The sequence below is a fragment of the Pipistrellus kuhlii genome, unplaced genomic scaffold, assembly GCF_014108245.1.
Source record: "Pipistrellus kuhlii isolate mPipKuh1 unplaced genomic scaffold, mPipKuh1.p scaffold_m20_p_62, whole genome shotgun sequence".
Lineage (NCBI taxonomy): Eukaryota > Metazoa > Chordata > Mammalia > Chiroptera > Vespertilionidae > Pipistrellus > Pipistrellus kuhlii.
The window spans coordinates 1,332,818-1,360,804 of NW_023425565.1; the positions used below are offsets into that span (position 1 = coordinate 1,332,818).

The 27,987-nt window shown below is 42.8% G+C and overlaps 1 protein-coding gene across 2 annotated transcripts in view; it reads left to right on the forward strand.

Annotated features, from left to right (window-relative positions):
- The window catches only part of IARS1 (isoleucyl-tRNA synthetase 1), a 97,728-nt gene that overhangs the window by 14,400 nt on the left and 55,341 nt on the right, over nt 1–27,987 (forward strand). For both annotated transcript variants that reach the window (XM_045575047.1, XM_036420099.2), the window contains exons 7-13: nt 540–687; nt 6,663–6,750; nt 7,031–7,091; nt 16,285–16,380; nt 24,532–24,654; nt 25,176–25,267; nt 26,970–27,068. In XM_045575047.1, the coding sequence (XP_045431003.1) occupies nt 540–687; nt 6,663–6,750; nt 7,031–7,091; nt 16,285–16,380; nt 24,532–24,654; nt 25,176–25,267; nt 26,970–27,068 (707 nt within the window). The remainder of the gene's footprint in view (nt 1–539; nt 688–6,662; nt 6,751–7,030; nt 7,092–16,284; nt 16,381–24,531; nt 24,655–25,175; nt 25,268–26,969; nt 27,069–27,987) is intronic.

Below are 27,987 nucleotides of genomic sequence, written 5' to 3' on the forward strand. Positions count from 1 at the left end.
CCATAAGCCAGCTGCTTACATAGGGTAGGACAAGGATCACTTGTCTTTCCATGAGGATAGGCAGTTCCTGAATGAGAATGCTTCCAAGGTTGACTCCTTGGGCCTGGGGGCATCCAACTACTAGCAGTCCTAGTTAATATTTCCAACAACCAGAGCTAGTCCTCAATGTTCTATTTTTGCCCCTAACGTAAGTGCTTGTGTAGTACATTGGCTTGTGACCTTAGGAAACCTATGACATCATTAGCCGAGTCTATAGCAATTTCTCAGCTCCATTGTAATCTTAAGGGATCACCACCATTTCTTCAGTCCATTGACCATAATGTCATTATACAATGTATAATTGTTAAAGCTTTTAAAGTATACTAAAAAATACATTTGTAATTTCTTGACTTGTATTTTTTTATAAATGTGGCAAATGGTTTTTTAAAAGCTTAGTTTACACTGAAAATCTATTTCTTTAGTATTATTTTCTTTTTTTTCAATGTCTGTTGTTAGGGATTTTGTAAAAAAAAAAAATTCTTTGTCTCATTTTATTTGAGGATGTTCAAGATCCTTCAATATTTGTTACCTTTCCTTTGGTGGAAGATGAAAATATATCTTTGGTTGCTTGGACAACTACTCCCTGGACTCTGCCTAGTAACCTTGCCCTCTGCGTTAATCCAGATATGCAGTATGTAAAGATTAAAGGTAAGTGTGAGTCTGATGACTTATGATTAATATGGATATGGTAATTGTTAACATTTTGGGAAAGAGTAAACATTACATTTTTTTGTGTGGAGTAAACAATAATCTATAAAAGAGATTTGTTTTAATTTCTAATCTGTTAAAGAACAATATTCAGCCAACTAAATTTGAGGGTCTAATTGGCTTTGATAAGTGGGCAACATCCCATCTCTAAGTAGAAGATTGCTGCTAAGGATAGTACAAAATTATGCATTTTATAGGAAGAGGGTTGAGGCAAGGAGAGTTACTAGGGAAAGAAAAAGGATTGTTTTTAGACTGGGACATCTGTTTGGTATGTGAGTATTTTTTGAGAAAGCTAATAGCAAAGGTATTTATTTGTTTATTTGTTTATTTATTTATTTTATAATTCAGATTCCCTCCTTTTCCTTTGGGGTGGATATAATCAGAGTCTATAGCACAGACCAACTTCATTAGGTTGATCAGAAAATTCCATACTTGTTGAGTAAGATGGTTTTTGGGAGAGGTTGAGACAATTAGGTCAAATAATAAACCTGGGTTTGGTATCATGGGCTTTTAGCATGAATGAGGCCAGTTTGGCTCTGTGCTGCTTTTTTCTTTGGCAGATTAAAAATATAGCATATAAAAAAGTAAAATAGAGCAGATATGCTGAAACTGGTTTGGCTCAGTGGATAGAGCTTCAGCCTGCGGACTGAAGGGTTACAGGTTCAATTCCAGTCAAGGGCAGACACATCCCCAGTAGGGGGTGTGCAGGAGGCAGTTGGTCGATGTTTCTCTCTCATCGATGTTTCTAGCTCTCTATCTTTCTCCTTTCCTCTCTGTAAAAAATCAATAAAATATTTTTTAAAAATAGAGCAGATATAAAAGTAAATGTTACTTTATAATTTTTTTATTTTAGCGTACTTTTGCACATCATGCCCCCATTATAGATGAAGTATTGAAGGTTCAGAGAGCTGGCATCTCATTCATAGGAATCTCTGATGTGCATGGGTTGTTCGTTTTTTAATCTTCACTGAGGATGTGTTTAGAGAGCAGAAGAGAGAGAAATTGGTCAGTTGCCTCCCATATGCACCTGACTAGGAATGGAACCCAAAATCGTTTGGTGTAAGGGACTACGCTCAACTACAAGACTGTGCACAAAGCTCGCACAGGGGCACAGTTAGGGTGTCCAGCTTGGGTGACTGGGGAGGCTGAGCCAATGGGCCCTACAGGACACCTAGTACACAGGCCACTCTACCAACTCCAGGAGACACTACTTAGAAACAAACACATGGAAGCAGCCATAATGTGGAGATAAAGAAACCTGTCACAAATGAAGGAAAGAAAAAAAATCTCCAGAAAAACACCTAAGTAAAATGGAAGCAAATAAACTACTAGATACAAAGTTCAAAACAATGGTTATACGGTTGTTCAAGAATATTAAGCATCAAGGGTCTTAGTGAGACTTTCAAGGATCTTGGTTAGAATTTCAAAGACATGAAAAAGGACCAGTCAGAAATGAAGCATAGCTGAAACTGGTTTGACTCAGTGGATAGAGCGTCAGCCTGCAGACGGAAAGGTCCCAGGTTTGATTCCAGTCAAGGGAATATACCTTGGTTGAGGGCACATCCCCAGTAGGGGATGTGGAAGAGGCAGCTGATTGATGATTCTCTCTCATCAGTGTTTCTAACTCTCTATACCTCTCTCTTCCTCTCTGTAAAAAATCAATAAAATATATTTTAAAAAAAATAAAAGAAATGAAGCTTACACTTGCTGAAGTAAAGAATAATTTACAGTGATTCAACAGTATAATAGAGGATGCCTAGAATCAGATCAGCGATTTAGCATATGAGGAAGCAAAAAAGAACCAATTAGAAGAGCAAACGGAAAAAAGAATCCAAAAATATGAAGAAAACATAAGGATCCTGTGGGAAAACTTCAAGCGTACCAATATTCCCTTGGGGTGCCAGAAGAAAAAGAGAGTGAGCAGGATATTGAAAACCTATTTGAAAAAATAACGACAAGCCCTAACTGGTTTGGCTCAGTGGATAGTGAGCATCAGTCTGTGGACAGAAGGGTCCCAAGTTTGATTCTGGTCAAGGGCATGTACCTTGGTTGTGGGCACATCCCCAGTAAGGGGTGTGCATGAGGTAGCTGATGGGTGTTTCTCTCTCATCTATGTTTCTAAATCTCTGTATATCTTCTTTCCTCTCTAAAAAATCAATAAAATATATTTTAAATCATAAAAATAATGACAAAACTTCTCCTACCTGGTGAAAGAAGTAGACTTATAAATCCAGGAACCACAGAATCCTAACAAGAAAAACCCAAAGATTCCCACACCAAGACACATCATAATTAAAATGCCGAGGGCTAAAGACAGAATCTTAAAAGCAGCAAGAGAAAATCAGTGAATTACCTACAAGGAAGTGCCTATATGACTGTCAGCTGATTTCTCAACTGCAACTTCTCAGGCTAGGAGGGGGTGGCAAGAAATGTTCAAAGTGATACAAGAGCCTACAACCAAGATTACTTAGCAAAACTATCATATAGAATTGAAGGTCAGATAAAGAGCTTCACAGACAAGAAAAAGCCAAACCACTGTTACATGAAATGTTGAAGAATATTTTTTATGAAGTGGGGGGAAAAATAAAAAACATGAATAATGGTAATGAATACTTATCTCTTGAAAATTGAATCTAAAAATCAAAATAAATGCACAAGGAATCTAATGAACAAAATAAACTAATGAATACATTAGAACCATAATGGAACAGACTGATGAATCTTAGGGAACGGGGGAGAGGTGGTGGAGAGAGATTAACCAAAATCTTATATGGGTCTCTAGGCCTGGCTGGTAATCAGGGGTGATCGGGGCCTTCCGGCTGGCAACCGTGGCCTCCCTTCCCCAGCAGCTGGGGCCTTCCTTCATAGCGCACGGCACACACATCATGAGCGATTGAACTTCCCAGGGGACACTGCATATTAGCCTTTTATATGTATAGATATGCATTACCTGTGGCAACAGATGATAGGGTGGTGGTGTGTCTGTCAGTGAGGGGAAGAGGGATCATCTCTAATACTCAGCAATAAAGATTTTTTAAAATAGCTTTTGCTGGCAAGAACAACAGATAATATGAACGAGAGAGGTTGTTGGTCAGAAAACGGGTGTTTTTTTATTACTTAGCTGTGCCTTGGGAGTGGATAGGACCTAGTGTTTCCTAGGATACCTGCTGGGAAAGAGCTGTTGTTGGTGCAGAGTGTGTCTCAGGTGGAAGGAGATGCTTCTCCGGTGTACATGTGATAATAGCCATTCTGTAGTGGGTCTGACAGCCTTCGGGGCCATCTGGCTGAGAGTTCAATCATCTCACGCCTCTGCCTTTATACCCCTCTTGTACTTGGTGGACCATGTGTCCTGAGTTTTCTTCAGAAAAGTATACTCCACTTACATTGAAATTCCTTTGATGTCAGAGTTGGTGAGTGTCAAGATTAATTATATCAGTTTATGAATATATATGTATAATATTTTTTATTGATTTCAGAGAGGGGGAGAGAGGGAGGGAGAGAGAGAGAGAGAGAAAGAGAGAGAGGGGGGGGGGAAGAAACATTGATGATGAGAGAGAATCATTGATTAGTTGTCTTCTGCATATCCCACACTGTGATTCAAGTACACAACCCCGGGGATATGCCCTTGACCAGATCAAACCCAGGACCCTTCAGACTGCAAGTTGATGCTCTGTCCTCTGAACTAAACTGGCTAGGGCAGTGGACAGCAAACTGTGGCTCTTTGGCCCCTTGAGTGTGGCTTTTCCACAAAATACCATGTGTGAGTGCACGTACAATGCAATTGAAACTTTGTGGCCCATGAGCAGAAGTCGGTTTTTGGCCTGGACCAGTCTATTTTGAAGAAGTGGTGTTAGAACACCCAAGGGGCCAAAGAGCCGCACGTGGCTCTCCAGTTGCAGTTTGCCGACCACTGGGGGCTAATTATAGCAGTTTTTTAATGAATTGCTGGGGCCTTCACAATAATTCACAGATTCTCATTTTTCTTACAGTGTATATTAATATGCTCTAGTATAGTGGTCGGCAAATTCATTAGTCAACAGAGCCAAATATCCACAGTACAACGATTGAAATTTCTTTTGAGAGCCAACTTTTTTAAACTTAAACTTATTCTAACGCCACTTCTTCAAAATATACTTGCCCAGGCCGTGGTATTTTGTGGAAGAGCCACACTCAAGGTGCCAAAGAGCCGCATGTGGCTCACCAGCCGCAGTTTAGACCGCGGTTCTAGTAAATTCTTAGATATGTCATACTTCATAGATAGGAGTTTAAGTTAGCCTAAGCTTTGGTAATGCAATTTGCCAGTATATATTAAATTTTAAATATTGACGTATTGTTCAGCTTTTCTATTTCTCGGGTTATATAATTCATTTTCAATAAGGGTGCAAATGTGTGAACAGGATACTATTTGGTAGGAGAAAATAAAGATTAATTCACTTTAAAAGGATAGAGCTGCCTGCTGCATTTTATGCTTTGTCATGTATGTATTAGGTCTAGTAATAATTAATGTCGTTTTCTAATACTTTTTTCAAATCGAATTTATTTAAACAATACAACAAAATTTAATCAACAATATAGTTGCTGTTGTTTTCTACTACTTGTGCCCAACGCTCAGGAAGCATTTTAATCCCTCTGTTGTAAAATTCTTGTGATTTTGATGCAAAAAATTCGGTCAATGCATTTTTGAGGCATTCTTCATTATTAAATTTTTTTCCAAGAAGAAAGTTTTGCAAAGAACGAAACAAATGGTAATCGGAAGGGGCAATATCAGGAGAATATGCAGGTTGAGGGAGAACTTCCCATTCCAACTGGCACAGTTTTTCAGCAGTGATTCTTGCAGTATGCAGTTGTGCGTTATCATGGTGAAGAATTACGCCCTTTCGATTAATCAGCACGGGTTATTTTCTCTTAAAGCTTGGGCTAACCTTTCCAGTTGGGCACTATACACTGCACTTGTAATGGCTTGGTTAGATGTAAAAGTTCATAATGAAGAATTCCTTTAAAATTCCACCAAACACACAACATCACTTTTTTCGCATGCAAGTCAGGTTTTGGCGTGGGCTGCGGAGCCTCATTTTTGTCCAACCATTGAGGCCGCCTTTTCAAATTAACATACAGCACCCATTGTTCATCTCCGGTAACAATATGTTCTAAAAACGGCAAATGGTTTTGACGAGAGAGGAGCGAACTGCAAATTTGACTCTTTGATTACGGTTGTTGTCGGTCAACTCATGAGGAACCCATTTTCCAAACTTTTGGACTTTGCCAAGTGCACGCAATTGATTGGAAATTGTTTTTTGTGAACAATTTAAAGTTGTCGCAAGCTCTTGTTGGGTAATTTGAGGATTTTGCACCAAAAGAGCTTGAAGAGCTTCTTGATCAAAATTGGACACACGGCCTCGACCACTCTTACCATCTAACGAAAAATTTCCCTCGCGAAATTTCTCAAACCAACGCTGGCATTTTCTGGTGCTAACTGCATCTTGACCAAGAGCACTACAGATATTTTTTGCAGCCTCACTTGCTTTTCTTCCTAATTGGAACTCGTAAAGCATGCAGTGCCGAATATGCTCTTCATCCGCCATCTTCTTAGCCCTAGTTTTGCAACAAAAACCAAACCAAACACAAACTTTTTCAAGCAAAACTTGTTAATTGCACTTCACACGTTCTGTAGATACCACGTGTTTGAATGTTGTCAATACAAGTCAACGCCAAGCAAGATTTTAAACGAATGTTTAAAAACGACATTAATTATTACTAGACCAGATAGAAGGCAGTGTGTCCTAGCTCTGTTGGCAGTGCTGCTCTGAGTTCTGGGCCCGCTGGCTCAGGTGGACTGCAGTAGAGCTGAGCTGAGCCTTTAGAGGAAGCCACAGTCTGGCTGTCACTGAAGTCCTCTTTTTCTGTTGCTCTTACAGATGTTGTAAGAGGAAAAACATTCATTTTAATGGAAGCCAGATTACCGGCCCTCTATAAATTGGAGAGTGACTATGAGATCCTTGAAAGGTAAATATACAAATCGTTGATTTATGCTTGTGTGTCTTTGGTTTTAAAAAAAAAAAAAAAAAAAAAAAAAAGATACTTTCTTACCCAAAAGTTAATTATTCAAGTTTAGCTTTAAGTATATTACCATTTTAAATACTAAGTACTTAAGTACTATTTTAAGTACGAGTATGTTTGGTAACCTGTGCCAGCATTAATGACTAAGGAACAAGTAAACTAGAAGGCAGTGATAATTTGATAATTTGAATCTAATTGTGAGTTTGTGTTCCTCCTTTTTCCTTAGATTTCCAGGGAAATCTCTCCAAGGCAAGAAATACAGGCCCCTGTTTGACTATTTTGTGAAGGTGAGCTTAGGGAGCACTACCACAGTGTTCTCCACCACCCTCTCTGGTACTGATCACTGGACCAATGCAATGGTAGCCTGCGTGGGCTTGTTTCCCTGAAAGTGCCTGAAGCAACATCTTCTTCAGTGTAAATAGGGTTCAGTTCTGTTTGTATTGCTGCCGCCGGCTTTTTTTTTTTTTTTAAATTAAATCTTTATTGCTCAGATTATTACAATTGTTTCTCCCTTTTCCCTCCATAGCTCCCTTCCACCCGGTTCCCACCCCACCCTCTGCCCTTATCTCTCCCCCCATTTTCCTCATCCATAGGTGTATGATTTTAGTCCAGTCTCTTCCTGCACCTCCCACACCCCTTTCCTCCTGATAATTATCAATCCACTCCCTTTCTTTGCCCCTGATTCTATTATATTCACCAGTTTATTCTGTTCCTCAGATTTTTAATTCACTTGACTTTTAGATTCACTTGTTGATATATATGTATTTGTTGGTGATAATTTTTATCTTTACCTTTTTCTTCTTCCTCTTCTTAAAGAATACCTTTTACCATTTGATATAATATTGGTTTGGTGGTGATGAATTCTTTAGCTTTTTCTTGTCTGTGAAGCTCTTTAGCTGACCTTTAATTCTGAATGATAACTTTGCTGGGTAGAGTAATCTTGGTTGTAGGTTCTTGCTATTCATCACTTTGACGATTTCTTGCCACTCCCTTCTGGCCTGCATAATTTCTGTTGAAAACAAATCAGCTGATAATCCTTATGGTGTTCCCTTGTAGGTAACTGTTTTTCTCTTGCTGCTTGTTACTTTCTCTGTCTTTTGCACTTGGCATTTTAATTATGATGTGTCTTGGTGTGGTCCTCTTTGGATTCCTTTTGTTTGGGGTTCTGTGTGCTTCCTGGACTTGTGAGTCTATTTCTTTCACCAGGTGGGGGAAGTTTTCTGACATTATTTCTTCAAATAGGTTTTCAGTATCTTGCTCTCTCTCTCCTGGCACCCCCATGATTCTGATGTTGGTATGTTTGAAGTTGTCCCAGAGGCTTCTTACACTATCTTCAACTTTCTGGATTCTTTTCTTGCTTCTCCAGAGAAGTGTCCTTTGCCTCTTTGTATTCCATATCTTTCACTTGATTCTTGTGTTCCTCCAGTCTGCTCTTGGGTCTTTGTATAATATTTTTTATTTCCGTCAGCATATATTTAATTTCTAGTTGGACCTTTTTCTTTTTTTTTTCTTTCTTTTTTTTAATATTTTATTGATTTTTCTTACAGAGAGGAAGGGAGAGGGATAGAGAGCTAGAAACATCGATGAGAGAGAAACATCAACCAGCTGCCTCTTGCACACCCCCCACTGGGGATGTGCCCGCAACCAATGCACATGCCCTTGACCGGAATCAAACCTGGGACCCTTCAGTCCGCAGACAGACGCTCTACCGCTGAGCCAAACCGGTTTCGGCTAGTTGGACCTTTTTCATATCCTCGAGGGTCTCATTAAATTTATCAGACTTTTCTAGGAAATACTTGAAAAATCCTATAACTGTGGTTTTGAACTCTATATCCAGACTTTTGTTCTCCTCCATTTCTTTTGTTTGAGATCTCTTTCCTTGTCTCAGTATTTTCTTTTTTTTTCTTTTTCTTTTTTTTTTTTTTTTTAATATATTTTATTGATTTTTAACAGAGAGAAAGGGAGAGAGAGAGCGAGCCAGAAACATCGATGAGAGAGAAACATCGACCAGCTGCCTCTTGCACACCCGCTACCGAGGAGGAAGCAGCCACAACCAATGTACATGCCCTCGACCGGAATCGAACCCGGGACCTTTCAGTCCGCAGACCGACGCTCTACCACTGAGCCAAGCCGGCTTCGGCTGTCTCAGTATTTTCGCTGCTTCCCTGAGTTGGCTTTGTGTGCTTGATGCCCTATATCACACATGTCAAACACAAGGCCCGCGGGCCAAATTCGGCCCGCCAGGCCTTGCAATGTGGCCCGCACCGTGCTGTCATCACTGCACTCCGCTGCATTCCATCACAATGACGCGCGGTGACATAGGAGGCTTGTGATCTCGCCAGCCAGCCGTACTTGCTATCTATATTACGCATGCGCATAGATAAGTCACGCGAGATTCAGGAGGCGTGACCTATAGTCCGGCATCCGATGTGGTTGTGCGGGTGACAGAGCAGAGGAGAGAGTGAGTGTGCGGGCATAAAAAATACACAGCAGAAGCTGCCAGTTCCTGGCATAAAGTGCAGGCATAAAAATTGCAACAGAATCTGCTATCTGTACCCAGCCAGGCATTTATTGACTGACTTTTTTTTTCTCCACTCCATCTGCCAAATCAAGCTATCCCTGTGCAGTTTTCAACTTTTTCCTTCTAACGCAGATTTCCAATAAACTACATCTTTTACTGCCAATATTGATCCCAAAATGTCCAGGAAAAGAAAAGTTGACGGTGAAGGCAGACAATTTAATGACAAATGGGAAAATGAATACATGTTTGTGCTTAGAGAGGGCAAACCAGTGTGTATATTGTGTTATGAGACAGTGTCGGTGATGAAAGAGTACAATATACGTCGTCATTTTGACACCAAACATAATGTTAAGTATGGCAAATATACTTTGGAAGAAAAGCATAAAATTGTTAAAGAACTAAAAGGCAAACTACAATCACAGCAGCAAATGTTTACAAAGGCTACAGCGAAAAATGATGCTGCAGTGAAAGCAAGCTTTATAGTGGCTGAAGAAATTGCCCGTACTTCAAGGTGTTTTTCAGAGAGTGCCTTTTTGAAGCAATGCATGCTAAAAGTGTGTGAGCAAGTATGCCCAGACCAGATACAGAGTTTCCAAAATGTCAGTTTGTCAAGAAACACCATTGCAGATAGAGTTCAAGAACTCTCAGGAAATCTATCATCACAGCTGGCCGAACAGGCATGCAGTTATCTCGCTTCTTCACTTGCTATCGATGAAAGCACAGACAACACTGATACAGCGCAGCTGTCCATCTTTATATGTGCTATGAAGACCGACTTCTCTGTCACTGAGGAACTTTTGGATGTAGCTGCCATGCATGGGACGACGACTGGTAGAGATATATGGTATTTGAGGCTGTGGAGAAATCTATAAATAATTTTAAATTACCCTGGGAAAAGTTGGTGGGGCTAACTACCGATGGCGCACCTTCAATGTGCGGAGAAAAGAAAGGCTTGGTTGGACTAATGAAGGAAAGAATGCAAAAAAGTCACTGCCACACACCCTTGATTACTTATCATTGCATTATCCACCAAGAGGCTATGTGTGGAAAAGTTCTGGACATGAATGACATAATGACCACAGTCATTAAAACTATTAACTTTATATGGGCACGTGGCCTGAATCATCGCCAGTTCCAGCAGTTTTTACAGGAGGTGGGTGCAGAGCATGGAGACGTGCCATACCACACAGAAGTAAGATGGCTGAGCAAGAACGCAGTCCTCAAAAGATTTTTTGAGCTCAGAGAACAAATTGCTCTTTTCATGGAAAGTAAAGGAAAGCCCTTGCCTGAACTGTCGGATCCCGCCTGGCTATGTGATTTTGCTATGATGTGTGACATATGCGAGCATCTCGCCCAACTGAATCTGAAGCTGCAGGGATGCAAACAAGTCATCACGAAGATGTCTGACATGATCACAGCATTCCAGCGTAAACTTCAACTATGGAAGTCCCAACTGGAACAGGACAATCTTGCCCACTTTCCCGTTTGTTTGAGTATCTCAACCACTATTTCTGGTACTTTTCCTTGCAGTCGGCTGGCTACCAAAGTTAGCCGTTTACTAAGTGAATTTGAGCGGCGCTTCTCTGACTTTAGAACACAGCACTCAGGCTTTGACATCTTTGCCAATCCTTTTACAGTTGATGTCAACAATGTGCCCCATCACCTTCAGATGGAGATAATCGAGCTTCAGTCTGACAGTGGCCTGAAATCAAGGTTTCAGGATGTTGAAATTGAGGACTTCTACCCTCTACTGCCCCCTGACTCAATGCCAGAGCTCCGACTTCATGCTGCCCGTATTCTATCCATGTTCGGGAGCACCTATCTTTGTGAACAGATGTTTTCAATAATGAATCTGAACAAAAACAAGCACAGATCACGCATTACCGATGACAACCTCCATGCTGTTTTGCGGGTTGCTACAGCCCAAGAAATAAAACCGAACATTGACTCATTGATCCGGGGAAAACGGTGTCAGACATCTAGCCAGAAAACAAAACAATGAGCATTTTAGGTACATTCCAATATTACTGTTTTGCTTGATACCAATATTACTGTTTTGCTTGATAGCATGTGAGTTGGTTAACAGCACTGTTAAGGAAAAGATTGTTCCACTCATTTTAAATTCACATTTCTGGTTAACATTGTCAGTTTATGACTGTTCAGTAAACCATTCGGCCCGCGATTTAGGCTGGATTTTAGATTTTGGCCCCTTCTCTGATTGAGTTCGACACCCCTGCCCTATATGGTCTGATGGGTCAGCCTCCCCAGTTACCTGATGTAGACACTCTTGGTGCTCACCTTTGTGTACTGCCTTGTTGTAGTCAAGTCTTGATTGTAGTTGGTATCACTGGGAGGAATTGACCTGTAGACCTATTGGATGTGAGTATCAGCTGTGTCTACTCCGGGATACCTTCTGTATTGGAAACAGTCTTATAGGATCAGACTTGCAAAATTGCAAAAGCCTCTGAGCTCAGCTTGGATGGGGCGGAGTGTCTTGGCTTCCCATCAGCCCTGCCCTTGTGCGTGCGCCTCAGACCTCTACCTTCCATGGCTCCCCTGAGTTTCCGCCTGACAGTCTGGATTACCCTTGTAAGAGCAATCAAGGTGCTCCCCTGGAACTGGGTTTCAGTGCTCAGTGCAGTTCGAGCTGGGGATTCAGTACAGTTAGGAGCCTCTGACTCCTTCCGTTATGGAGAGGCTGCAGCAACCTCCACGGTCATACCTCTCTGCACACACTCGCTCGCGCGCTGCGGCTCCCAGCTCCCCCTGCGTCTCCCAGACTCTGAGTCTCCAGGTGCCTTTCTCTTCGGTCTGAGCGTGGGTCCACAGGGTTTTAGCCGGGCTGGGATTCATTGCAGTTGGAACCTGGGGTTCAGTGCAGTTGGGGGTTTCCTTTTTTCTCCCGTCAGCCAGGCACTTGGCCGCCCTTCCTCTCTGCGTGAGCATCTCCCTACCTCAGTGCTTTGCAGCTCCAGATCCGAACCATGAGCCTCTCTCCTTTCTAGTTTTGGATTTCCTGCTCAGCCAGCTTTCCTGTGGTTTTGGATGATGTCCATTCTGTCTTTTAGTTGTTATTTTGAAATTGTTGTGCGAGGCAGCAGTTTAGGCGCTTACCTAGGCCGCCATCTTGATTCTCCCTGTATTGCCTTCTTATAATAATTTTAAAAATAGTTTTCTCAAATTGTGTTAGAAGTCACTTACATTTCCTAAGATTCACTGTGTATATATTTATTGTTTATGGTCTGCTTATTGCCAAGGAAGAGGAGGGATTGTAGTTGGCTATTTTATAAATTTAGGACAGTGCTCGGAATATACTGTGGGTAAGATGAACAGTTTACTTCCAGTTAGTCCTTTAAACCTGGGCACCTCAGCACAGCCACACAATAGACACTTGGTTGTCTCTCTGAGGAGTCACACAGCTGGGTTTGGGTTTTGTTTGTTTGTTTTGCTTTTAATATATTTTATTGATTTTTTTTTTTTTTTTTTTTTTTACAGAGAGGAAGGGAGAAGTTATTGTAGAAACATGGATCAGCTGCCTCCTGCACACCTCCCACTGGGGATGTGCCTGCAACAAGGGTACATGCCCTTGACCTTCGAACCTGGGACCCTTTAGTATGCAGGCTGATGCTCTATCCACTGAGCCAAACTGGTTAGGGCTCAGAAAGCTGTTTTATGTGGTTTTCATTTTCTGACAACAGGATTTGCAGCTATAGTTGCAAACTTAATCACCAACAAAACAACAAGGTCAACGGGAATTGATACTTATTTATAGGTCTTAGAGCAAGCCTGTCTTTTATTTAAACGAGGTATGTGGCCCACTGACTGCTGGTCATCCAATGAATGATTTGACATGCTTGTCATAGAGTAAAATGATGAGTAACGCCCTCAGAACTGACCTAGCTTGTTATATTATGTAAGAAACATATTCAGCCGAAACCGGTTTAGCTCAGTGGATAGAGCGTCGGCCTACGGCCTGAAGGGTCCAGGGTTCGATTCCAGTCAAGGGCATATACCTTGGTTGCGGGCATATCCCCAGTAGGGGGCGTGCAAGAGGCAGCTGATCAATGTTTCTCTCTCATTGATGTTTCTAGCTTTCTATCCCTCTTCCTCTCTGTAAAAAATCAATAAAATATATATATATATATATTTTTTTTTTAAAGAAAGAAAGAAAGAAACATATTCAGCTTGGCATAGAATTAGCAATAAAATAACTGGCATTGTGGCCCAGGATGAAACGTGCTCATCTCTGTTTTCAATGCAGGGGTGAGTTTGGTTAGCGCAGGTGACCTCGGCCATTTGGACTCTGTCCACAGTATTGCTCACATGTTTCTTTCCTTGAGTGCTTCCCCATGTTTTTTGTCTCCTGACTAGCATCCTTTCCCTCATTACATGCTGCTCTGGTGGCTGTCCCTCCGTTTTGCCTTGTCTGGTCCCTTCCTGTGAGGCTGTAGTCATTTCGTTTGCCAGCACATTCCTCGCCAGGCGCTCTCCACTTGGCGTGAGGCAGACCTGCTTCCTAGTCACATCCCCTAACCTTTCTTTTGCCTCAGTCAAACTGCCCCTCCCCCTGCTTCTGGCTATCTTCATTACATTCTCCTCCTCTTAAAATTTGCTTCACCTTTCTGAAATGGCCTGTATTGGATGCCATCAGCAAAACGGTGTTTTCTGAAGTATCTCTTAGTTGTCTTCAGAATAATACCATTATTGCATTCTTTTCTCATGTATCTTAACATATTTCGTGTGTTTTTGTTTGTCTTAAAACTCTGCCACTAGGTCAATTACTTCTCAACTTTCTGAACTACAGGCCCTATTTAGAGCCTGAGGAAAGCTAAACCCTCTCAGAAAATGCACATGGACACTCTCGATAGGAGCTTTGGGTTAAGTCAATGAAATATGCACTCAGTATATAGATGATAAGTAAGATCTACCCGATTCATTTAGTTAACTTCCTGAAATTTCTGGGACCTTCTGTGAATTTCAGAAAAAGCTACAAATTCTTTGACTTAGGACAAAATCATCTGATGTATATCTGAAATGCACATGCTCTGAAATATTAAATGGGAGCTGTGAGAGTATGTGGGGGCAGCACTCTAGTGCTCTGTGCTGACTGCTGGCCAGCCACAGCAGGGCTTGGTCCAGAGCTGCACCCGGAGAGATGGGAATTGAGTGTGGGGGTTTTTGGTGTACAGTTTTAAGTAGCAAAATACCTTTGTGTTCCCTGAGGACACACATGTTCTCTCCATCTTTGTCTTTGAAGACACACCTCTCAGTACCTGTTGGACCACACCATAAGCATTTACAGGTGATTTCGGTTACAGCAGTTGAAAATCTCTAGTTGTCATGTTTACTTTTAAGCAAGTGCCAACAGTTTAAGAGCTGTGAGGTCATTGTCTGTATTTTGAACCAGAAGGCCTTGTTTCAGGACCCGGCTTCATTATTGCTGGTGTGTGATTTAGGCAAACCATTTCATCAACTTTGTTCTGGGTTCTCCGAGAAACACAAGTGCAACGAGAATTTTTTTTTCTTAAATATATTTTTTTGTTTTTCACAGAGAGGAAGAGAGAGGGATAGAAAGCTAGAAACATCAATGAGAGAGAATCATCGACCAGCTGCCTCCTGCACACTCCCTACCAGGGATGTGCCTGCAACCAAAGTACATGCCCTTGACGGGAATCGAACCTGGTACCCTTGACCAACGCTCTATCCACTGAGCCAAACCAGTTTTGGCAACCAGAATATTTTTAAAACATGGAAATTCTAATACATTTTTCACTGTGTAGTTTTAATTGTGAAAGTCATTTCTGAACGTACTTTTTGCAAATGCAGGTAGGTAAGAAAGCCAAGGATTTTAGTTGGGCTAAAATAATTGGCATCTGAAAAGAAATATTAAGAGATGAAGATAGGAAAATAAGTCTGTAGCTTTATATGTACAAACCTATAGGGATTAAGGGCACGTGTATTTTTTAAAAAATATGTATTTTATTGATATTTTACAGAGAGGAGGAAGGGAGAGAGATAGAGAGCCAGAAATGTTAATGAGAGAGAAACATCGACCAGCTGCCTCTTGCTCACCCCCTGCTGGGGATGTGCCCGCAACCAATGTACGTGCCCTTGACCGGAATTGAAACTGAGACCTTTCAGTCCGCAGACCGACGCTCTACCACTGAGCCAAACCAGTTTCTGCTAAGGGCACGTGTTTTATTGTTGTTAGAAATGAAGTCTCATTAGAAACACACACACCCCTTTCCCCCCAGGTTACAATATCTGCAAATAGGACATAACTTGTAGCTCTCGGCCCTCCCCCGTTTCTTTCAAAGTTTACGTTTTACAGCTGAACCACTTGAGAAAGAGAAGCAAAGTGTATGCAGAGATTGAAAATACACTTGACCCTCCAATAAGGCCCTGGTTCACTTATACATGGATTTTATTTAACCAACCATGGATAGAGAACAGTTTTTCTTTGCATTCCCAACTGCAAATTGAAAATATAGTTTTCAATTTACGGTTGGTTTAATTCAAGGATGGGAAGGGCCAATTTTAGTGTCAAAAGTTACACTCAGGTTTCCATTGTATGGGGTTTGGTGCCCCTAACCCCTGCATTGTTCAAGGGTTAACTATGTACCAGGAAGGGAATAATTTGAGGAGTATGTTTTTTGAAACTATGATAAATAGTATGCTGGGGAGAGGAATTCGGTCCAGGAGAAATAATGAAAAGCCCATTTTTTCACTAAAAAAGTTGGACATATTTCCTGCCACTTCAGATAATTATTTCATTTATTAGGGATGCATTATTCATGATGTGATGTATAGAACTAGCATGTTTCTTTCCAGTCTGAATTATTGCCATTTCCATCACTGAACATAATCTCATGTTAAAAGTTTTTTCGAGCTCTAAAAATGGTTATCAAATTATATTATGATATGGTATTGTTTCATCTTTTAATCCTTTTCTTTTCCAGTGGAAAGAGCATGGCGCTTTTACAGTGCTTGTTGACAACTATGTGAAGGAGGAAGAAGGCACTGGGGTGGTGCATCAAGCTCCTTATTTTGGTGCTGTGAGTAGTATATATCTTATCAGTGTTATAAAGACATGTCTTGTGTATGTGTGTTTGCCTGTGTGCATGCATTTTTTTGTGTTGGTCACCACTCTTGATTAAGCCATGGAGTCAGGTTTCTGGAAATCAAGGCAGACTACTGCTAGTGCCAGGGCTTGGGGCCACTTTATGAGAGGTATGGGGCACAATGAAGTCAGATGCTGCTTGAGAAATCTGAGGAAATTCTTAAGCACGAGCCAACATAGGCTTTTGGTATGAATAAGCCACTGGAAATCACTTGGGTAGGCCTGGAAAATCACCAGGTATGGAGAAACATTGATAGCCAGGTTGACAGAGTCTTAGATATGTTGCCTGCAAGACTCTGTGCTGGGAAGGCTCATCAAAGGAACACTGGCCTCTGCCAGCATTTCTGTCTTGAAAAAAACTGCCCCCACAGCTCTCACACTGATGCCAGGCCTGTGTGTTTCTGCTGTCATTCAAACTGCTGCCTCAATGCTTGGAGATCACAGAGAGTGAGTCTGAGTTGGTCCACATCGGCCCTTTAAGAAGAATAGCTGGGGGTCCAGCTGCCATAGTTTCCCTTCATTCCAGCTGGTTTTCACAGCTAGAAGTTATGAGGACTGGAACCAGAACCCTATATATAGGCTGGGAGGTCTGGTGAGGGGTTGAGAACTTGGAGGCCCCAGAGCCAGCACACCCAGTGGTCACCTTCGGACCACGTCAAAGCACCACCAACCAACCACCTCTACAAGTAACATACACACGGGGTAGACTCAGCATGTACCAGAGCCCCACTGAAGTAAGTCCTGCTCTTTGGGGTGATTTCCTACACATTTGATCCTGCAGTAGTTGGAGGTTGCTGTTCTGTGGTCACAGCCAATCTTTGTAGTTGGTCAGCCTGGGGATAAATCCTTCCCATTGACATGCCAAGAGCCATTAAGGCTCAACTATAAGAGGATGGGCCCAGCCTGGGTAATAGGGGAAGCTGTGTTACTGGATCCTATAAAACCTTTACTACATGAGGCCCTTCTGCCAAGCTTGAGAAACATAGCAGCCCGTTTAACACATAGAAACAAACACAGGGAGATAGCCAAAAAGAGAAGACAAATATGTCCCAAAGGAAAGAGCAGAACAAAACTTCAGAAAAAGTAGTAGACAAAGGAGTGACAAGCAATCTAGATGCAGAGTTCTAACACTGGCCATAAGGATATTCTGTGAACTTATTAAGAACTTCATCAGCATAAAAAAGGACAAGTCGGAAGACAACACCAACTGAAATACTGAATAAGTAATGCACCCTAACCAGTTTGGCTCAGTTGATAGAGCGTTGGCCTGTTGACTAAAGGGTCCCAGGTTCGATTTCGGTCAGGGGTCTCTGCCTGGGTTGTGGGCTCCATCCAAAGTTAGTGTGCAGTAGGCAGCTAATCAGTAATTCTCTCTCATCGTTGATGTTTATATCTCTCCCTTTCCCTCTCTGAAATCAATCCTACATAATAAAAGAGTAATATGCAAATTTACCATACCTCTGCTGCACTTACAAGCCACACCCTTCAGCCAATCAGGAGCAAGTATGCAAATTAACCCAGCCAAGATGGCTGTGGCCACAGAATGAGCAGGAGGCTTGGCTCCGCTTAATGCTATAAAGTTTCACTTGTAGAAGGTAAATAATTTCCAGATACCAGGGCCTCTGCTTGGGTCATGGTGTGTGTGTGTGTGTGTGTGTGTGTGTGTGTGTGTGGTGTGGCCAGCCTGCAAACCACCACAGGCCCCTCACCCAGGCCACTCCACACCCCAAGGGAATCCCCACCCTTATCCAGGACACTTCAGGTCAAACCAGCCGTCCTCCCACCATGCACCAGGCTTCTGTCCTATCTAGTAAAAGAATAATAGGTGCCAAAACTAGTTTGGCTCAGTGGATAGAGCATTGGCCTGCCCACTGGAGGGTCCCAGGTTCAATTCCGGTACGGGGTGTGCAGGAGGAGGCTGATCGATGTTTCTCTCCTATCAGTGTTTCTGACTCTCTATCCCTCTCCCTTCCTCTCTGTAAAAATTCAAAATATATATTTTTAAAAAAAAGAATAATAGGCAAATTGATACACTACAACACACAAGATGGCTACCCCCATGTGGTCAAAGATGTCTGACCCCATGTGGACACAAGATGGCCACCACAAGATGGTTAGCAGGGGAAGGCAGTTGGGAGGGACCAGGCCTGCAAGGGTGGGGAGTTAGGATAATCAAGCTTGGAGGTGGGGAGGGTAGTTAGGGGTGACCAGGCCAGCAGAGGAGGGCAGTTGGGCACAAACAGGCTGTCAGGGGAGTGGTTAGGGGTGATCATTGGTCATTATAAAATAGTCCTGGGTGTGCAATGTACAGGCAGAAGTGGTTAAGGGCAATCAGAAAGGCAGGCAGGCAGGCTGGGAGCGGCCAGGCCCGGAGCAGCAGCTGACAGGCTGGGAGCAGCCAGGCCCGGAGCGGCCAGGCCCGGAGCAACCGGGCCCAGAGCAGCTGGGTCGGGTGTGGCCAGGCCTGTAGCAACAACAGTCAAGTCCAGAGCAACTAGGTCGGGAGCGGCAGTGACCAGACCCGGAGCAGCGACTGCCAGGCTGGGAGCGGCCAGGCCCGGAGCAGCCGGGTCTGGTGCGGCCAGGCCAGGAGCAGCGGCTGACAGGCTGGGAGCAGCCAGGCCCGGAGCGGCCGGGCCCAGAGCAGCCGGGTCGGGTGTGGCCAGGCCTGTAGCAGCAACAGCCAAGTCCAGAGCAACTAGGTCGGGAGTGGCAGTGACCAGACCCGGAGCAGCAACTGCCAGGCTGGGAGCGGCCAGGCCCGGAGCAGCCGGGTCTGGTGTGGCCAGGCCCGGAGCAGTGGCTGCCAGGCTGGGAGCGGCCAGGCTTGGAGCAGCGGCTGCCAGGCTGGGAGCGGCCAGGCCTGGAGCAGCCGGGTCCGGTGCGGCCAGGCCCGGAGCAGCGGCTGCCAGGCTGGGAGCGGCCAGGCCCGAAGCAGCCGGGTCTGGTGCGGCCAGGCCCGGAGCAGCGGCTGTCAGGCTGGGAGCAGCCAGGCCCGGAGCGGCCGGGCCCGGAGCAACCGGGCCCAGAGCAGCCGAGTCGGGTGTGGCCAGGCCTGTAGCAGCAACAGCCAAGTCCAGAGCAACTGGGTCGGGAGCAGCAGTGACCAGACATGGAGCAGCTGGTTGTGGAACGAACCAGAGCAACAGAGGCCAGGCCCGGAACAGCCAGGCCCGGAACAGCTCGCTTCTCACCCGCCCCTGCCCACGGCGGCCTCTCAGACATGGCTGGAAACTTTTGCGGGAACTTGAGGGTCTGCTGAATCAAGTGATGAAGGCTTATATCTGGATGTGTTGAGTTAGTATAGTGCTGGGGTGTTGATCTCTGAGTGTCTTGGGTGGGGCCTGGATGAGGCTGGTTGTCCTATTTGGAAATGTCTTTTGTGTGAAGTGTATCATTGGGCATGTGGAGGTATTATTGATATGAGAAAATGCTAAGTAACAGATTTGCTATCTGAAAAGGGATTTACTATCGGGGAAAGGGAGGGAGGAAGAGACTGAACATAAACTGTGCACCAATGGATGAGGATGAGGGGGCAGAGGGTGGGGTGGGAACCTGGTGGAGGGGGGAAGAAACGAGAAACCTGTGTAATAATATGAACAATAAAGATTGATTAAAAATAAATAAATAAAAAAGAAAAAGAAAAAAAAAAGCAAGGCAGGCAGGCAAGCAGTTAGGAGCCAACAGTCCTGGATTGTGAGAGGATGTCCCAGATTGGACAGGGTGCAGGCTGGGCTGAGGGACAACCCTCTGCCCCCGTGCACAAATTTCGTGCACCAGGCCTCTAGTGAAAAAATAAAAATATATTTAAAAAAAATAAGTAATGGGATTAACAGTAAAGTAGATGAAGCCCAGAATCAAATCAGTGATTTGGAATAGAAGGAAGAAAAAAACTCCCAATCAGAACAGCAAAAAGAAAAAAAGTACAAAATTAAGAATATAGTGTAAGGAGAGTGGGCCAACTTCAAGTGTATCAAATGTTCACTTTATGGGGGTGCCGGAAGAAGAGAGAGCAACAAATTGGAAACTGATTAAAAAAAAGAAAGAAAGACAGGAAACACCTCTAATCTGGTGAAGGAAATACACATACAAGTCCAAGAAGTGCAGTCTCGGACACGATGAACACACGAAACCCACACATCATAATTAAAACACAAAAGGGCAAAGAATCTGAAAAGCAGCAAGAGAAAAGCAGTTGTTTAACTACTAGGGAGCTCCCACATGACTGCCAAGCTGATTTCTGTACAGAAACTTGGCAGGCCAGAGGGAGTGGAATATTCAAAGTGATGAATAGCAAGAACCTACAACCAAGATTACCGAGCAAAGCTGTCATTTATAATTAAGGGATAGATAAAAGTGATTCACAGGCCAGAAAAAGCTAAAGGAGTTCATCACCACCAAAACCAATATTACATGAAATGTTAAAGGATCTTTAAGAAAATGAAGGAAATAAAAGATAAAAAACTGAACAATAAAATGACAATAAATCCATATTAGCAGTTGAATCTAAAAAACCCGTCAGGCAGAACAGACACAGTCTCATAAATACAGAAAATATTTTGTTGGTTGCCAGATGGAAGAAGGTTGGGGAATTGGGTGGAAAGGTGAAAGAATCAAGTACAAATTGGCCCGGCTGCAGTTACTCAGTGGATTGAGCAGCATCCCATGGACCAAGAGGTCCCCGGTTCAATTCCTGGTCATGGCATAGCCCAAACTGCAGGCTTGATCCTGTGTTGGGCGTGCAGGAGGCAGCTGATGGATATGTCTCTCTCACTGATGTTTCTATCTCCCTCTTCCTTCCTCTGAAATCAATAAAAATATATATATTTTTAAAATGTACAAATTAGTCATTATAGAATAGTCCTGCGTGTGCAATGTACAGCATAGGGAATATGTAGTCCACAAAACTGGAATAACTGTATGGTGTCAGATGGGAGGGAGATTTATCAGGACTTAGTTATGTCATGTCTCATCACTGAGGTGTACACCTGATATTAATATGTAATCTACATTATCTGTACATATGACTATTTGTCATTTACTGTAGTAATACTGTACTTTATATATCTGCCCTGAATACCAGGCAGATTAATGTTAAAGACAATCAGATCTCTGACATGCAGCCTCTAAACCACTTTATGTACAGATTTCCTGAGACCCTTCCAGGTGGCATTTTGCCAGGTGATACACCATATGACCTCTGCAGAGTTGTACTTCTGCATAACCGTGACCTGCCCTTTTTTTTTTTTTTTTTAATCTTCATTGTTCATATTATTACAAATGTTTTTGTGTTTTTTTTTCCTCCATTGATCCCCTCCACCAGGTTCCCATTCCACCCTCTGCCCTTTCCCCACCCCCTATTGTCCTCATCCATAGGTGCAGTTTGTGTTCAGTCTTTTCCCATACCCCCCACTCCCTTTTTCCCTGAGAATTGTCAGTCCACTCCTCTTCCATACCTCTGATTCTATTATATTCACCAGTAAATATTGTTCATCAGATTTTTAAAAAAATATATTTTATTGATTTTTTACAGAGAGGAGGAGAGAGGGATAGAGAGCTAGAAATTTCTATGAGATAAAAACATCGACCACCTGCCTCCTGCACACCCCCTACCGGGGATGTGCCCGCAACCAATGTACATGCCCTTGACCGGAAATGAACCCAGGACCCTTCAGTCCGCAGACCTACGCTCTACCACTGAGCCAAACCGGTTTAGGCTGTTCATCAGATTTTTTAATTCCCTTGGTTTTTAGATTCACTTGTTGATAGTTATGTATTTGTTGTTCATAATTTTTATCTTTATTTTCTTCCTCTTCCTAAAGAACCCCCCTCAGCAATTCATATAATTCTGGTTTGGCCGTGATGAACTCCTTTAGTTTTTTGTTTGTTTGTTTGTTTTGTTTTTTGTTTTTGTTTTTTTTAGCTTTGTGAAGCTCTTTATCTGGCCTTCAATTCTGAGTGATAGCTTTGCTGGCTAGAGTAATTTTGGCTGTAGGTTCTTGCTATTCATCACCTTGAATATTTCTTGCCATTCCCGTCTGGCCTGCATGGTTTCTGTTGAGAAATCAGCTGACAATCATATGGGTGCTCCTTTATAGGTAACTACCTGCTTTTCTCTTGCTGCTTTTAATATTCTCTCTTTGTCTTTTGCTCTTGGAATTTTAATTATGATGTGTCTTGGTATGGTCTTCTTTGGATTCCTTTTGTTTGGAGTTCTGTGTGCTTCCTGGAATTGTAAGTCTCATTCTTTCCCCAGGTGGGGGAAGTTTTCTGTCACTATTTCTTTCAATATGTTTTCAGTATCTTGCTCTCTCTCTTCTTCTGGGACTCCCATAATTCTATGTTGGTATGCTTGAAGTTGTCCTAGAGGCTTCTTACACTATCTTCAACTTCCTGGATTCTCTTGCTTCTGCGGAGGAGTATCCTATGGCTCTTTGTGTTCCAAATCTTTGACTTGATTCTTGTGATCTTCCATTCTGTTTTTAGGACTCTGTATAATATTTTTTTATTTCAGACAATGTATTCTTTATTTCTAGTTGATCCCTTTTCATATCCTCATAGGTCTCGTTTATTTTATTGGCTTTTTCTAGGAAATTCTTGAAAAACCTTATTACCATGGTTTTGAACTCTATGTCTTGTCTTTTCTCCATCTCTTTCTTTTGAGATTTCTTTCCTTGTCTTGGCATTTTCGCTGCTTCTCAGAGTTGATAGGATGGCTTTGTGTGTTTGGTGTCCCCTATGTCTCAGTGGATCAGCCTCCCCAGTTACCTGAGGTAGACACTCTTGGTGCATCTTTGTGGACTGCGTTTACAACCTTATTATAGTTAAGTCTTGATCGTTGTTGGTATTTTTCCTGGGAGGAATTGACCTTCAGGCAAATTGGATGTGGGTATCAACTGTGTCTACTCTGGGATACCTTCTGTATTGGAGACAGTCTTATAGGATCAGACTTGCAAAGTTGCAGAAGCCTCTGTGCTCAGCTTGGATGGGGCGGAGTCTCAGTGCTGAGCTGACAGTCTTGGCTTCTAGTCAGCCCTGCCCTTGTGCGCTCGCCTTAGTTTCCGCCTGACCTCTGCCTTCTGTGGCTCCCCTGAGTTTCCACCTGACCATCTTGATTCCCCGTGCAAGAGTGTGGGTATCCCAGGGGCTCGCCCGGAATTGGTTTAGGTCTCTGTAGTCAGGAGCTTCTGACTCCTTCCACTATGGAGAGGCCGAGGCAACCTCTGCCGTCTAACCTCTCTGCGCTCACTCACTTTCGCGTGACTGTAGACCCTGCTCTCTGCGGCTCCTGGCTCCCCCAGCCTCCCAGTCTCAGGTGTCTTTCTCTATAGTCTGGGCTCTACCCATATGAGCCTGAGCCTGGGTCCACGGGGTTTCTGCCGGGGTTGGGGTTCAGTGCAGTCAGAAAGGGTTCAGTGCAATCAGGAACTTCCTTTCTCCTCCCGCCAGCCAGGCATTCGGCTGCACTTCCTCTCTGTGTGTGCATCACCCTGCCTCAGCACTTGGTGGCTCCCGATCCGATCTGTGAGCCTCTGTTCTTTCTGGTTATAGATTTCCCACTCTGCCAGCTTTCCTGTGGTTTTAGATGATGTCCATTCTGGTTTTAGTTGTTGTTTTAAAATTGTTGTGCGAGGCAGCAGCTTAGGTGCTTGTCTAGGCCGCCATCTTGATTCTCTCCGTGACCTGTCTTTGTGCCATTTTCTCACTTAGTGATAAATACTCATGTATGCAGGGGTCTGTGAAATAATGGCTGGTTAGTCTACGGCCATACCACCCTGAACGTGCCCGATCTCGTCTGAAATAATGGCTGGTTAGACAAGGCAAGATGATAATTCTCTGCCACTATGATGCTCTGTTTAATTCTCTGTGCAGTCTTTGAATTAACTTTCGTTGGGTGATAATTACAGTGATGAGAGGTTCGTATCAGAATACAGAAAATTATTCCTATACACCTCCCTCTCCATACTAGTCTCTGACTGGTGACTCATAAAGCAACTTGGTGACCTTGGGTTAGTCATTACTGATTGAAAACTGCACTGCCTCCTCATACACTTGAACTGTTTTATTGTGATCCCCTTCCCCTCAGGATGACTATCGGGTCTGTATGGACTTCAACATCATTCAGAAAGATTCTGTCCCTGTGTGCCCTGTGGATGCTTCAGGCTGTTTCACAGCAGAAGTGACGGATTTCGTGGGACAGTATGTGAAGGTCTGTGACTGTAAGGCATAGAAAGGTGTTGATTTCATCCGGCTGTTTTTACTAATCAGATTTTATCAAAAGGCTTCCACATCTGGGATTTTATTTGTTTGTTTATTTGTTTTTAGGAGGCTGCTTGTTTTGTTTGGCTTCAGCACATAAAATCAGTAAAGGTAGACTTATTATTAGCTACATTTGAGGGTTTAGTATCTTCAGAGGAAGCAGGCTGTAGTTTCAAGGAGTTGGGAAAAATGGACTCTGACTGTGACTCATATAGCAACGTTGTGACCTTGGGGTAGTCATTGCTGATTGAATACTGCACTACCTCAATGATATGGCATGTATTTTAAAAGTGCATGCAGTTACATGTATTACAAAATACAGTTGCATCATGTATATAATACATTTGTTATTTGTGTCTTTTACTCATATACAGGTATCTAAATACCAGATTTTATTAATAAATACTCAATTATATCATGTTACTAAATACTGGAGGATATTTTAGTAGCTACATTTTAATTTTTTAACAGGATGCTGACAAAAATATCATCAGGATGCTGAAAGAGCAAGGCCGACTTCTTGTTGCCAGTACCTTCACTCATAGCTACCCTTTCTGCTGGAGGTGAGAAGGGGACTGATTGAGCCAGAGCTTTCAATTTGTGCATATTTTTTGTGCCACTCCATCAGTTGGTGGTTTCCATCTCATTTGTATTCTTTAGAGCTTGTGTTTGGATACTACCTTCTTGCTCAAAGGAGAATGTTATGAATGCATACAATTATTTCTTTTCTCGGGAGTTGTGTTAGAAATACAGACACAGACTGTAAAGAAAAAACCTAGTTCTTCCCTATTTAGTTTCTTGTTTTTTTGCTGATTTGTTTTTAAAATATATTTTTGTTTTTTTCAGAGAGGAAGGAAGAGGGAGAGAGAGATAGAAACATTGATGATGAGAAAGAACATCACCTGCCTCCTGCACACCACACACTGGCGACCAAGCCGGCAGCCTGGCATGTGCCCTGAGCGGGAATCAAACCGTGATCTGGTTCATAGGTCAACACTCAACCACTGAGCTCTGCTGACTGGGCCCTACTTGTTTTTTTATCCTGTGATCTTTACAACTTAAATAAAACATTTCACTTATGACATTTTTCAGTCCCCAGATTGTAGATGTTTTTCCTAGATGTATCATCAGGTCCCAAGGATTAATCCTTGATAGACAGATCGGCTTCAGTTCAGAGGTTCCCTCTGTCCCCTGCATGGGTCGGTTCAATTCATTTGCTAGTCAGGCTGAGATTTCCAGGAAACACATTTATTGAAGGATGCAGGTAAGCAGCCTTATGGAGAGGTTTGGGAGGGTCCTATGGGCATAGCATGTATCACATGGAGTTGAGGTGTGTCACCCTCCAATGTATGTATTCATCAACCTGGAAACCGTTAACCCCTGCACTGGAAGATTTTAGGCTTCACCACAAAGGCATGGTCAACCATTAACTCTGTTGTTGGCCCTTCTCCTCAGCAAGATGGCTGGAATTCCAAGCTGTCATGGCTTCGTCTTTCCAGTGACCAACCCCCATCCAGGGGCCCACCCAGCATCACCTCATTAGAACAAAAGACACTCCTGTCACCCAGGAAATGAGAAGGGTTTCAGGAACTCTGTGCCAGGATCCAGGGGCAAAGATATATGTGCATATTTTCTATCATCGTACAGAGACAAATATATTTTGTGGTGGGAGTCACATTTCTTTAGGATGAGAAACATCTTTAAAATTTTCTAATGGAATTAAGTGAGATGTATGTGATAAGTTTTAATACAAAATTATAAAGATTTGGGTGAAATGGAATCTTCCATGGTACGTTATGTTCTCATTTTTCATTTTTGCCAAGTGTGATATCTGTTTTTTCAATGTTTTTATAAATTTGAGAGAGGAAGAAAGAGAGAGACGGAGGAAGCGGGGGGAAGAAAACAAACATCAGTCAGCTGCTCCTGTAGGCTCCACTGGGGAATCAAGCCCCAAACCAGGAATTGAATTTGTGACCTCTTAGTACATGGATTGATGCTCACCCACTGAGCCATACAAGCTGGGTGAATATGGTATCTTTTCTGGACAGCTGTCCCACATCAGGATAACTATGTATTTTGTCTTGTATTCTTTTACTAGCTTGCCTTTCTGGGGTTTGTGGAGGGTGCTGACCAATACGGAGGATGTAGACTTTAGTTTTGCAGAAGGCCAAATAGCTGGTGGTGACATCAGTGAGACACTAAAGGTGGCTGTCCTGGGTGCCTGCACACCTTCTGACCAGCCGCACCTCCATTCTGCTTTCCTAGGTCGGATACGCCACTCATTTACAAAGCGGTGCCCAGCTGGTTTGTGCGGGTTGAGCATATGGTGGACCAGCTGATGAGGAACAATGACCTGTGTTACTGGTGAGCAGTAAGATGTGTGTCTTTAGAATGTTCTTTGTCATATAGTTAGTACTGGTTTACACTCCCCCAAATCATAATAATTTTAATAGCCATCATTATATATTGTAGTAACATCTATTTTTATTTCTTTTTAGGAAACTAAACAATTTAAATAAGATATAATAAAGTACCATTTTTTTTATTATAAGGCATATATTTTTTTTAATTTTATTGATTTTTTACAGAGAGGAAGAGAGAGGGATAGAGAGTTAGAAACATCGATGATAGAGAAACATTGATCAGCTGCCTCTTGCACACCCACTACTGGGGATGTGCTGACATCCAATGTACATGCTCTTGACTGGAATCAAACCTGGGACTTTTCAGTCTGCAGGCCGACATTCTATCCACTGAGCCAAACCAGTTTCGGCTTTACCGTTTTTTTAAAAGCCAAATGGAAATGAGAAACTGCTGTTTGTTCATTTTACAGAATTGGATGACTGAAAAACATCTGGCTGTACTCTAAGTGTTCATTAGCCTTAAATGACAGTCATTTTCAGGGTAAACGTTTGTTTATGGATATATCCACCAACCCCATTTATGATGACAGTTGGCCCTTAGAAAACACTGGAGTTGGGGGCTCGAATGTCTGCCTAGTCACAAATCCGTGTGTAACGTAACAGTCGGCTCTCCACATCTGTGATGTCCCAGCCTTGGCATTGGCCCTAAACAGCCCAGGTTTGAACTGTTTGGGTCACTTGAGAAAATTGGCATATAATTGGACTCTTGTAGTTCAAACACATGTTCAAGGATCAGCTGTACTATGTACTACTTGTGATAGTTGGTGAGCTCCCAGACTGTGGTCTTGTTCAGGCCGCTGCACTGAGGGGACAAAAGCTCTTAGCTGATAATGATTGAAAAGAAGTTTTACTCGACCTAT